This window comes from Staurois parvus, unplaced genomic scaffold, assembly GCF_062004578.1.
Source record: "Staurois parvus isolate SC_StPar_1 unplaced genomic scaffold, SC_StPar_1.0 ptg000154l, whole genome shotgun sequence".
Lineage (NCBI taxonomy): Eukaryota > Metazoa > Chordata > Amphibia > Anura > Ranidae > Staurois > Staurois parvus.
The window spans coordinates 24,270,201-24,283,400 of record NW_028317950.1 but is presented as its reverse complement, the minus strand read 5'-3'; the positions used below and the strand labels follow the sequence as shown (position 1 = coordinate 24,283,400).

Below are 13,200 nucleotides of genomic sequence, written 5' to 3'. Positions count from 1 at the left end.
CAAACCAAGTACTGAGTACATATGCATGCTTATACTTTTCAGAGGTCCGATATTGTTCTATGTACAATCCTTGTTTTATTGATTGCATGTAATATTCTAATTTTCTGAGATTGTGGATTTGGGGTTTTCATGAGCTGTAAGCCATAATCATCACAATTATGACAAATCACAGCTTGAACTATCTTGCTTTGCATGTAGTGAGTCTATCTCATATATTAGTTTCACCTTTTAAGTTGCATTACTGAAATAAATGAACTTTTGCACAATATTCTAATTTTTCGAGTTTCACCTGTACAGTATTTTGCAAGAGTGAGGTGTAAATGCTCCCTTAAAAAACATACATATTTTTTTCATAAGGGGATCAAATTTAACTCTTCCCGAGATTGGTGGTAGAGGGGGAAATATTTTGCTACATTGTGCATTTGCACTACAGAAATTTCCCACCTATTTCATATCTCGGCAGGAAGTTATAGATATTCTCTCCAAAGGGTTCACAGTCTGTGTAGAAACCTAACATGGATACTTTTTCTTCTGCACTTGGAATTAGACCTAAAGTGGTTGTAAAGGCTGAAGCTTTTTACCTTCATGCATTCTATGCATAAAGGTAAAAAACCTTCTGTGTGCAGCAGTGCCCCCAGCCCCCTCAATACTTACCTGAGCCTCATCACGATCCAGCGATGTGAATCACAGCCAGTCAGCCAGTGAGGAGAGGGGGGTGCCCATAGCACCTGACAGAAAAGAGGGGCCAGGAGAGCCTGTGGGGGACCCAAGAAGAGGAGGATCCAGGCTACTCTGTGAAAAACCACTGCACACAACAGGTAAGTATAGAGATGTTTGTTATTTAAAAAAAAAATTAAACTGTAGAATCACTTTAACAATGACATTCGTAAAATGAACCATTGCATGTTGCAACCATTGACGTGCCAACTCCTGTTGACTTAAAATATCAATAACATATTTCCTGTCATCAGAACTGAAACGGAGTGTTGAACATTGGCAGCTGGCATGTGGGTGAGTTTGAGGACACCAAGAACATTTGTTAAACGATATTTCTTTGATACAAATGTGACACATTCTCAAAGTAATGTCATTGTTTTTCAGGTTGCGCAATGATTTACATAGTTCTTTAAGACACTTTGGGTATCATTCCGAATAGACTTTGTCTGTATATAAATAGTGTCAGACTTACCTGGGCAAGAAGAGAAGCTGGTTGAATGATGTTGGCCTTAAGAGTTGTGGTCCTCTTTCTGGTCACCATGCCCAGTAATGCTGAGGAAACATGTTCTGGTGAGATATTCTTCATATATTCTTCAAAGAAATTTTAACAATGGGAGCAAGTTTTGGGGTAAATATTTGCTTATGGAATTCTCTAAATAATTTTCACTCAACTTTCATTAAAGAGTCAGTACATTTAAAAGTGATATTTTAGTTATGGCTGGAGCTTAACGGTTGAATCAGGCTCTGGCTTCTTATCTGTCAGTGTCAACAGTGTTTGGTTCAGAACTGCTCTTCTTCCTATACAAATATATGGAGATGCAAAAACCAGCTTAAAGCAGGCCAAGTGCAGGTGCTCTGCAGGACAAATACACCTGCAATGAATTTTGAATGATTTCATAAGCATCTCAAACTAAGGTCAAAACCGAACACTGCATCTACCCATTGAAGCCTGTCAACACTCATTCTGTATGTCTTGCATGTTTCAGCAGTGAGATCTCCCTGTCACAATTCCTGCTTACTTGGGAGTTTTTGGCTGTTCTTGTCCACCTTTGTGTTTTCCATTTCCTCCCATTATATTGTCCATGATATAAAAGCTTATATACTGTGTATTAAAAGTAATCTAACTGAAAGCTAACTTGAACTAGAAACACAACCACATGCAGAGTGTTCCGCTTTCTATATATATATGTTTATCCTGCAGAACCCTTATGCCTAATACACACAATAAGAAAATCGGATGACAAAAATCGCTTCCGGAGGGATCATACCATAATCTGATCATTAGTACATAGCTTTTGTGAGACAATTACAACAGTTCATGCGACAATATCCGAAGGGACAAGCATGAATTTTTCTCATATGATAACAGAATGAACGATTTACATTTAATCAGTACATTATTCATCTGAAAAAATCAAGAGACCAAGATCACGCATGCTCGGAAATGAAAGAATACATCACAATACAAGATAATACATTAAATCACTTCTGAAGTTGTATTCTGACGTACGAGAATTTTTTGTAACTTTATTAAACTCATTTTCGATATGAGACTAGAATGCAAAATAAAACAGACAACCATTTGTCCGATATGCTCATTGTGTTTATGGGGCATTAGACATTTTCTGCTTTTTATTTATCTGTTTATCCTACAAAGCCCATTAGATATTACCACTTGGTTTCCTAACAGCTGCAGCTGTAAATGGAACTGGAAATTTTATTGGAAAGATCTCATTCCTGGAGTAGTTGATATAGTATAAGCAATCAGTATGTCATTCAACATGTTGGCAAGCAATAGAAAATGTAATATCAGTTATGTCATTTTTTTTGTTACTGTATTACACACACATACAAATCTATAGATTATATCTAAGCAATCACATAAACAGAGTGCATTGTTTTTTATCAGGGAGAGCTATCTGGGGGGCCTTATAATATTTTTTTTTTCACTTTTGTGCAAGCTGGAGCAGAGCAAATGACCTTCCTAAGAGGATGTCCTGGAATCCCCGGAGCCCAAGGAGATAAAGGAGAACCTGGAACACCTGGAGAGAGAGGTTGGCATGACTTTCATATAACATGTTGAATTTTTGTGGCGGTCTATAATACAACTAAGGAATTTAATTGCCCAGCTGAAAACTGTTACATCAGGATGGTTGGTAAAGAACAACTTCATTCCAACCAAAATGTCTTCATTTTGAGTGGACTGTGGTCCCAATAGCAAGCTGGCCATTTGATCATTTGGTACTGAGGAGTGTGATACAATATTTATGGGTCCTACACTTCCTTGGTGCAGTTCCTATTGTGTGGTAAAGGAAAGCTGTCTTGAGAGAAATATGGGGGCTGGCAATGCTGAACTCCTCCTGAAAATGCTATTGGCTTGGCTGTCAGCTGATCCTCTGGCTTCAGTACGTTCTGCATAACTGGCTTGGGACAACATATCCATGTTCTCCATTTGTGAACTTTATGCCTATGTTCATGAGCTTTAAGAAAAATAAATATATTTTTATATATGTATTTTTTTTTTTTATCATTCATTAGGTTCATCAGGCAGCCCAGGATTGACCGGTCTTCCAGGAAAGAAAGGTTGGTTCTTTGTTTATCTAAATCAGGGGACTCCAAACTTTTCAAACAAAGGGCCAGTTTACTGTCCTTCAGACTTTAGGGGGGCCAGACTGCAGCCAGTGGGGGTAGAAAATATAGACACAAATCTAACACTTCCTGCACTCAGGGACCCAGATCAGAGAAAGGCCGATTGGACAGTATATGATTAGAAATTCAACACTGATCAAAGGTTGTGTGGCTCTAGCATGAAGCTGGGGAAGCTCGATACGGACTGTGGTAGAGAACAAAAACAGAGCGCACCAACCTTTTGCATTACCTCAGTAGGCAATAAATAAATGTATTAATAAAGAGATATACTCACAAGAGGAGCAATATAAAAAGGTATATAACAGGGGCGGACTGACAACTCATGGGGCCCCCGGGCAATAGGGGATCATGGGGCCCCCGTGTCCTTGCCCAAACTCAAAAAAGCCCGAGTTTCCAAATTATCAGTCCGCCCCTGGTATATAACATTCAAGTATGAAACACTGGGTTAGGAGACACGTGCAAATCCCATCAAGAGGGGAGAAAGACTATCAGGGTCAAGCTGATGCATTTCGAAGGGGGGTCCCTTCTTCCTTAGAGCTCTGAGGAAGAAGGGACCCCCCTTGGAAACGCATCAGCTTGAGCCTGAGAGTCTCTCTCCCCTCTTGATGGGATTTGCACATGTCTCCTAACCCAGTGTTTCATACTTGAATGTTATACTCGCAAGAGTAGCAATATAAAAGGCATATAACATCCAAGTACGAAACACTGGGTTAGGAGACACGTGCAAATCCCATCAAGAGGGGAGAAAGTCTCTTAGGGTCAAGCTGGCGTGTTTCTAAGGGGGGTCCCTTCTTCCTTAGAGCTCTGAGGAAGAAGGGACCCCCCTTCGAAATGCGTCAACTTGACCCTGAGAGTCTCCCCTCTTGATGGGATTTGCATGTGTCTCCTAACCCAGTGTTTCATACTTGAATGTTATATGCCTTTTATATTGCTACTCTTGTGAGTATATCTCTTTATCAGTAAATTTATTTCCTGCCTACTGAGGTAATGCACAATGTTGGTGCACTCTGTTTTTGTTCTCTACCACAGGGGTAGAAAATGTCCCATGCCTAGCATCAGTAAAAATAAACATTGCCTCAGGGTTGGTGGTCAGTTACATAGCGCCTATGGAATAGTGCCCCATCATGGGTGTCAGTGGAAGAAATTATGCCCTACTGTTGGTGTCAGTGGGAAAAATAGTATCATATCTGCTGGAGGAATACTGCCCCAAGGGCTGGTTAAAGGCCTGCAAAGGGCCACAACTAGCCCACGAGCCGCAGTTTGGAGACCACTGATCTAAATCTTAAAAAACCAAGTTGTTTTTTATAAATTCTGGCACTGGGAACTGTATAATCTTTACTGATCATTTGTACATAATGTAATAATAAGAGTCATGTGACAAGTGTGGGTGGAGCCACTTTCCTCACCATTTTCACTGGAGAATCTGGCGCTTTACTATACAATCTATGTTAATTATATTATACTACTATATGCAGTTTACATCTTAGACTACCGGTATATAACTCTCCATTTTGTGTCATTTAATGTAGGAGATCCAGGAACTCCAGGCATGCCAGGAACCAAAGGTAAACTATAACATGTAATATGCAATGTTTTCTTATGGTCAGATGGTTTAAAGAGACCTACAAAAAAACAGTATTACTCCCCTGTTTTATTCACATCAACTACCAATATGCCATTTGGAATTTTCAGAACATGCAAACAGAGTAAGCAGGTTTTTTTAGGTAGTTTAGGACCTTTTTTTTTTTTCAGGTAATACCGGGATTTTTTTTTGGTTTGCCTGTGCAGAGGGGGTGTGCCTACACTGCGCGGGTTAAAGGCTTGTTTCGTTATAGGGGAGAGGACACCAAAGATATACTCACCTGATCCACCGATCCTCCCCACACAAGACTGGTCCTTTCAGCTCCTGCCACTCCCTACAGTCCAGCGGCCTTTTAAATGGACTGTTCCTGACAACAGCCAGCATACTCAATGCATGTTCCATACACAGAAACAATCTACCTCTTGTTTTCCGTAGGATCAGCGGGTCAGGTGAGTATGAGCTTAGACCTCACTCCTAGAAAAAACAAGCAGCTGATCCATGCAGTGAGAGCACAGCCCCACTATATGGTAAGAAAAAAATTACCGGAGTTCTGCTTTAAGACATCCTTTTATTATTATATACTGTACAAAACCATCATCATTAAAAGCATATTATGGCTGATTATTTAAAAGTTGAGTACCTTAAAACATTTGTTCACATAACATAGTAATAAAATAATCCAAAAGTGATCCATATACTGTAGATAAGTTGCCTTATCTACTGAAGCCTGCCAAGGCATTAGGCCTTTCCCAACACGTTTTATATAACAAATTCTACTTCTTCAGCAGAATAAACCAGTGTTGGTATATCTAAGCTTATATAAATGATATGTTATAAGCAAGTGCTACACTTATTATCAGTGATTGTATCCTAATATAACACACAGTATTTAATGTAATGTATTTACAAACGTCTGTCAACTGCCAATTGCAAGCCAGCTATATAGCATTAAAAACAGAAACATCCAAGGTACTGCAGTGCCATAATCTGACCCAAAGACTGTATGGAGAAAAACTGGAGGGGGCGCCCCCAAAGTGATCACATCCTATCCCTGGCCCTTTGGACGGCACCTAATCACTTTGGGACAGCTTCCTCCACCATGTAATTGTTTCCAAACACATGTTTATAAGATATCTTTCTTTATTGTACAGGGGAGAAGGGAGATAAGGGAGACCCAGGCTCTCCGGAAATTACATATGGTAAAAGAGATTTCTTCATATATGCTTTTTTATATATGTATGCATGCACTGGAAAAACAGTGTAATTTAAATGACAAGGCCTCCAGGTATCATCATGGTAGGAACTGTAGGGTCACCATGCCACATACTGCATATTTACATTGATGCAAATATTCAGACTTTGCAAATGCCAACAAATAAAAATGTAAAGCAAAAATATAGGAGAATATAAAAAGAAATAATGCAGTTAAGTATTTATTAAAATATCCTAAGATGTATTTTAAATAGTACCTCAGTCTGTCTTTATATTATTATTTTTTGTAGATCTCTTCCCCTGCAGGATTTAGACTGAAAAAGGAAGGGACAGCAGCACAAATCCATCAGGCTTTTTTCCTTTAAACCAGGGGTCTCTATTTTTTTAGTACAGGGACCATGTTGTATATTTACAAATATTCACAGGCTGAAAAAAAAATAAGTAATATAATTCAATGAATAATAAATGAATGAATACATCCCCATTAGAGTCCTAGCTTACATCAGTGTCCTCATGAGAGTCTGTCTTACATTAGGGTCTCCATCAAAGAGGCTTTGATTGGGCTTTCATCAGAGTCCTCATCAGCAGGGACCACCTGATCAGGATCCTCATCCTGTGCACAAATAAAATTGTAGTGGGCTGGATTTGGCCCACATGCATGCAGGGTCAAACAAACATGGACGTTTCCTTCCTGGGTACCACTTACAGGCCTCTTGTCCTTATTTTTGGTTTACGTGCTCCCAGAGGGGGCAAATAAGTGTACATTTACCAGCTTATGTACATTACCATGCCTGACACTTCATCCCGCATTCTTCCCAGCAGAACCAGGTGTATGTTCTTAGGATAAGCCATTAGTATTAAAAAGAGGTGAGTCCAATCAGTTTTCCCCAGCTTCACTTCCAAAGCAGACAGCTTCAGGCATATAACTTTAGGGCATACAGTTTCTTACCAATACGGTAACAATCATTAGCACTTTCCCAGGTTGGGCCATAAATGTCCTGGCCATTGATTCCATCATATCCAAGGTACCAGGGGAATACCAATCACAGGAATACCAAATCCCATGGGGACCAGCTACGGAGTCTAGCTCCTCTCAGGTTTTCCACCCAAACTCTACCCACCCTAAAACTCCCACATTATATATCTTTTAGGAAAAAGCCCCCACCTAGTGGCCAAACAGGGAATTGTATTAACACTCCTATACAAGTGGGCCAAGGTTTGGAGACCCCTGCTTCAAACAGTGCACAGTGTGCTAATCAGTAGGAAGGAAAACCCCAGAGAGGCCCTCACTGGTGTGTTTATGCTCCTATCCTATCCAACCACAGGTTGGGACAGTCCTTACCCAACCTGCTTTGTTTTAACCATATTATGATTATTATTATTAGTAGTAGTAGTAGTATTATTTAGTACTTATATAGCACTACCAGTTTGCACAGCAGTTTGCAAATTAAAGGAAGACAGTACAGGTATAATGCAATTCAATGCAAGGGGTTAAGAAGGCCATGCTTGTTGGCAAGCTAAAGATTAGAAGAAAAGTGAGGTCAGATATATTTAAGCTCTGACTTTAGTTGTGTGGCTTTCTTTACACTTTATGGTAGAGGCACCTCGTGCCAAAACAGGCCTGTAATTATCATTAGGCACAGGTAGACACTGTGCCTGAAACAAATTAAGAATTTGGGAGACCAAAAAAGAGAAAAAAATATTTAGAAACAAAAATAAAAGGAAATGGATACATAAAAATAGCCTTGAATACTTCTAAAATGCTTTGGGGATATTAGGTAACTTTGAAGAAATAATATCTTTCTTAAAATAGGGATTGAAGTATTTTTAATGTGACTCTGCCTAAAAGCAAAAGATATCTGTTGTTACCTTTAAAAAAGCAAAAGCCTTTTCTGTACCCCTCTCTGATTTGGTTTCAATGTGTTACTGGGGTCTGAGTTGTACGGAAGGGACAGGTCCTCTTCTTGACTCTGATCAATTCTGTCATTATTATTTCAGCGGCAAGGAATTGTAAGGAGCTCCTGGAGAAAGGCTTCACTATCAGCGACTGGTATACAATTTTGCCAAATGGAAAGAATCCATTAAAAGTGCTTTGTGACATGCACACTGATGGGGGAGGCTGGATTGTAAGTATCTCTACCTGTCTTTCTTGAATCCTGATTAATTAAAAATCAGCAAGTATGTAACTGGTTACCATCCTATGATAAAGCAAAGAGTAATGATCATAATGCACTAACTCTTTACAACCAATTAGATCCAGAAGTCATGTATAGGAAGAAAAACAGATTAGCAACAACACTTAGCATTTTAAATAAGTGTTTGTACACACACTGTCACCAGTTTAGTTTGCATTAGAGCCTTAGAGTCAATTGGGTTTAATAATGAAAAGGTCAAAATGGTGCAAATAAAAGTTTTACATAAAAAACAAAGATATTACAAAGTAACAAAGAGACGACAATGCAACAGAGAAATAAAAAGGAATTGAGGGTGAGAATACTTAACAATGTCCTGGTTTGAGCAGAGTCCATTAGATGAGCAAAGATGGTACAGTGGCTCTTTCAAGTCCAGTTAGGTGTTCCTTGGTTTGATGTTACACGAGAGGTGTCAGCTTCAGGAGAAATCTCCTTTTTCTCTGATATCAAGGGGGGTGTTGTCAGAGACCAGCTGACCAATTAAGCAGTTGAGGAGTGGCCATGGGGGTGTCACTGTGTTTATTACTGTATCATGGACCTGCCTTACACATCGTTTTATACTAATATTAATATCTTCCAATATGTACAGGTTGCATTCTGGAAACTGGTAGATTATTGTTCAGCATTGAATTTTGTATCCAAGGATACTAAACACAGGGTATCTCGGATAGTCTGTCACCCAGGAGGTATCTGACTGCTATATCACCTTCTGTATACTATAGCTTAGTCATGTAAAATCTCAATTTGTTCAGTATGATATTCCCAATTCAAATATATGCTTAATATTGATGAGTCTTGGTCCTGCATGATTTTATTAACTGTTCTGCTTTACGATCCCAATTAGCCCTGGTTAAGACATTTTACTGCACTGTATCCCTAATGGGTTTTATTGCCCTACAAACCATGCGTGACAGAACTGCAGGATTTTGTGACTGACTTATGTTGGGTCAAAGGGGAGTGATGATCAGTAGATTTTTATGGTTAGCAGAAATTAACAGACATCCTTCCAGAACTTCAATTATATATTTACAGCTCTGGCAAAGTCCTGTGTACTGGTATTTACTGTCCCTAGGTTGAGATAACAGGCTCTTTGAAATGTGAGGCTAGGGAGGTACATTCCTTGGTATTTGCAGCTACAATGTGTAACTGTTCTACAAAACCGTCATGGCTGACCTGTGATTCTTGAACAGTCATGGCCGCCAGTCACAGCTTTTTGTGTGCCAAGTACATGATATCATTACAATGTATAATGTTTCTGATTATTGTAAAATAATCAGATGTAAAAAGTAAAAGATGACTGGTAAAACGTAACCCTGCCCTTCCTCTGGTACACTCACATTTTCAGTTGAAGCAGAGGATCAGTGTCCCTTCTCTAAGCCTAATTAATTGAGATCAATGATCTGGTATTGGGTCACGAATTGTGAATTGTGGTGGAAAAAGGTGGAGCTCAGATTTCTTTGGGAAGTGTATGTTTTTCACGTCAGGTACCATCTATTATTATGTGGCAGCAGGATAACTGAAACAGGTTAGCGATAGCAGTTTCTATTTATCCCATTGTAGTGATATGGAGAAGGAATAATTTTCACATAAATGTACTCCCCAAAAATGTGTTGTATATGTCATCTTAAATGTTGGAGTGGTGCAAAGAAAATTTAGCAGCGTTGGTAATGCTGGTGTCAACAATAGACAATCATATAGTTTGTTATTTAGGTTTTTCAGAGGCGCTGTGATGGATCTGTGGATTTCCTGCAAAACTGGGAGTCTTACAAGAAGGGGTTTGGTAGCCGCTTGACAGAGTTTTGGTTGGGGAATGAAAATATTCACATGATAACATCATCAGGTAATGATTGATAAGTGTTTTTTGCAGGAAGTTTTTTTTTTAACTTGTTTAATATTGTTTTATTTTTAATCAGGAATTAAAATGGAGAATCACACATCAGTATTTTTTTTTCTTGATAAAATTTAGTCCTGCATATCCTATCCTTGGTGATTTAATTTCCTTTAAAGTTGCTGAATTCTGCAGTTTTAAAAACTTTTATTTCTGGTTGTCAATAGAATTCTTTAAAATATACATATATTAAAGGTACCAACATAGTTGACAATAAAAAAAATATATATAACAATCATTTCTCTGTCATATCAGGGACTTGGGAATTGCGAGTGGATCTTCAAGGCTTTGACACCGTCAAGCATTTTGCTAAATACAGCTTTTTTAAAATTCTGGGAGAATCTGAGAAGTTTAAGCTAGAAATCAGAAAATTCACAAGCGGTAATGCAGGTAAGGAATGTAATATTGGAAGTGGGAGGGGATTTCCTATTGGTCTGCATAAGGTCCAATCTGCATTTAAACACTAGGCCAAGGTACTAAGTTGAATAAGTGAAACCCAATCCCCATTTTCTTATTTGTATGATTTATTTTTAAGCTTTCTGTTTATCAATGTTTATCAATTTAAGAACACAAACCTTCTGACACATGGCTGAGAATGCCTGTAAATTCCATGGCTGGCTTTTGTAGAGCTTGTGACTTCAGACTTATCATAAACATCAATAATTTAGCCCGCCATTGCTCAGCAGAAAATCAGCAAATCAGCAGCAGATGACTAGATTGCATCATCTGTAGCTTAAAGCAGTTCTCCAGCTTCCTGTAACTAATTAAAAGTCAGCAGCTACAAAAATTGTAGCTGCTGACTTTTAAAAAACAGCTATTCACATGTCCCACGATCCAGCAATGTCCTCACTGCAGCTGTTCTTTCCATCAGTATCCTGTCTCAGGCGCCAGCATCTCAACTGTGGGCACCCAGCTGTGACAGCTTGTGGCTTCACAGCTGGGTGCCCACTGCGCATGCGTGAGTAGCCCTGCACATTCTGAATGGTCTGGCAGTTTCTGGGACCTGTCCCCAAAAGCTCCCATTTCTTCACCAGGAGCGGGGGGAGCAGACCTTAAAGTGGAACTTCCCCTTTTGGGTGGAGCTCTGCTTTAAGTATTTTGATAGAGAGGTGTAGGGTTAGAAGCATTGTTATTTTTATTGCGGTCTATGCTTCTTTATTACTCAGTCTAATTGTCCTAAATACCAATGTTATCAGGAACAAAAGTGTGGGTAAATTCAACATTCTGAGTTGCCACCAGCACAGGAATAGAGGCGAAATCTTAGAATGGGAACCTTGGTTCCTGTGACAACTTTCTAACAGGGGATTTCCCTCACATTGGAAGGACATCTCCTCACTTCCTGTTGAGTCTACAGGATAGGAAGTGAAGGAAAATCTCCCATATTAGACGTGGATGGGAAAAATAACTTGTGTTATGTAATCCTCCCCTCTCTACCCAAAATGAAAAAAAGTGTCACCTTTAGATAGACTTTAAGCTGGGTGCTGCCATTTATAGAAGTCAAGTTGCTTGCTGAGAGGGGAGAAAAATACAACTGTAACAGACATGGAGGTTTGTAAAGAAGGGCTTAACAATTTTTCTAAAGAGTCTTACTACAATGTATCTTTACATTTATTATGCTCTCTTAGGAGATTCTTTGACATACCACAATGGAATGTTGTTCTCCACCGTAGACCAAGACAATGACAGAGATGCCAGAGATTGCGTCCAACTCTATAAAGGTGCCTGGTGGTACAATCAGTGCCACCAATCCAACTTGAACGGACGTTACCTGCTTGGAAATCATGATACCTTTGCGGACGGTATGAACTGGAACTCTGGGAAAGGATATAACTACTCTTACAAACAGTCTGAGATGAAAATCAGACCTGCCTAATGGGGTATACAACCTGAAAACTCCAAATAAGTGAAATCAATACACATACAAATATACATATGCTTACATTTATTCTGTGTTTCATTAAAGGGAAACCATAAGACTGGGATTACACCTACGCAGTGTGTTAACACAAGCATATTAATGTAAATTATGTTGGAAGTTAAGGTGTGGTGAGTTTAAGCAGCCCATTCATTTTAAATGGGATGCCAACACACTACAACACAAAGGAAGCAGGTGCTTATTACATCGCGGTCCAGTTCAAACCAATGCAGAATATGCACAGAAATACACAAAGTTCTTCCTTTGTTCTTATGGTTTAGGTCAGTTTTTTAAATTTATGTTTAAACTACTTTATGTTTTTTTACTATATATACAGTATGTAATCTTTGTTACACAAATAAACATTTCAAGTATAATGGAGTACTTTGAGTTATTGGAACACTGATGGAGCAATGCATAGGAAGGAGGAGGAGTTATTGCTCTGTCACTGAGCTTCCATGTTTCTGTTGTAACCAATTTGAACAGCAACAGGGTCAGGAATTGTCAGGGGACTCTGTTGGAAAATTCGAGACATAACAAACCAGTCCACCAGACACCACCTGTAACTAAAACATCATATTAGATGGAATTTAATGCCCTGCCCTCTTCTCCAGTCTGAATGATCAATTATCCTAGCAGAGAAGGTGTCTATTACCACTATTCAACTCTAGTTGATATATCATGCGATCTCATATTTTTTTTATCTAGCTACTGTATGTATCTAATATTATTTTGGTTTAATTACCTCTGCTTTGTCTGGTTGATCTCTTGAGATTCGTCATATTCCTGATGCTGTTTGTACTTTTGAGCAAGCCTATTTCCAACTAACCTTTGCAGGGTTTATCAGTGACTATATGCAGGGCTGGTGCTAGACTATTTCGTGCCCTAGGCAAGAACAGCCATTTGCGCCTCACCTCCCAAAATAAATAAATAAATAATGTTAAAAGCAGTAGAAAATATTAAATCAACAAAACATGAAACGGCTAAATTTCTTTTAATTTGCAAAAATAAGTGCCATAAGATGCCACCAGCACCAATATTAAAG

The 13,200-nt window shown here is 38.9% G+C and overlaps 1 protein-coding gene across 1 annotated transcript; it reads left to right on the top strand.

The window, feature by feature from the left end:
• The first annotated feature begins 927 nt into the window (after positions 1 to 927).
• On the top strand, positions 928 to 12,532 carry LOC149463676 (ficolin-2-like). Its single transcript, XM_089675380.1, has 10 exons — positions 928 to 1,011; positions 1,102 to 1,287; positions 2,679 to 2,771; positions 3,256 to 3,300; positions 4,896 to 4,931; positions 6,100 to 6,147; positions 8,159 to 8,286; positions 10,063 to 10,192; positions 10,496 to 10,630; positions 11,866 to 12,532. The coding sequence occupies exons 2-10, from the start codon at positions 1,215 to 1,217 to the stop codon at positions 12,111 to 12,113; spliced, it is 936 nt and encodes a 311-aa protein (XP_089531506.1). The 5' UTR covers positions 928 to 1,011; positions 1,102 to 1,214; the 3' UTR covers positions 12,114 to 12,532.
• The last annotated feature ends 668 nt before the right edge of the window (positions 12,533 to 13,200 follow it).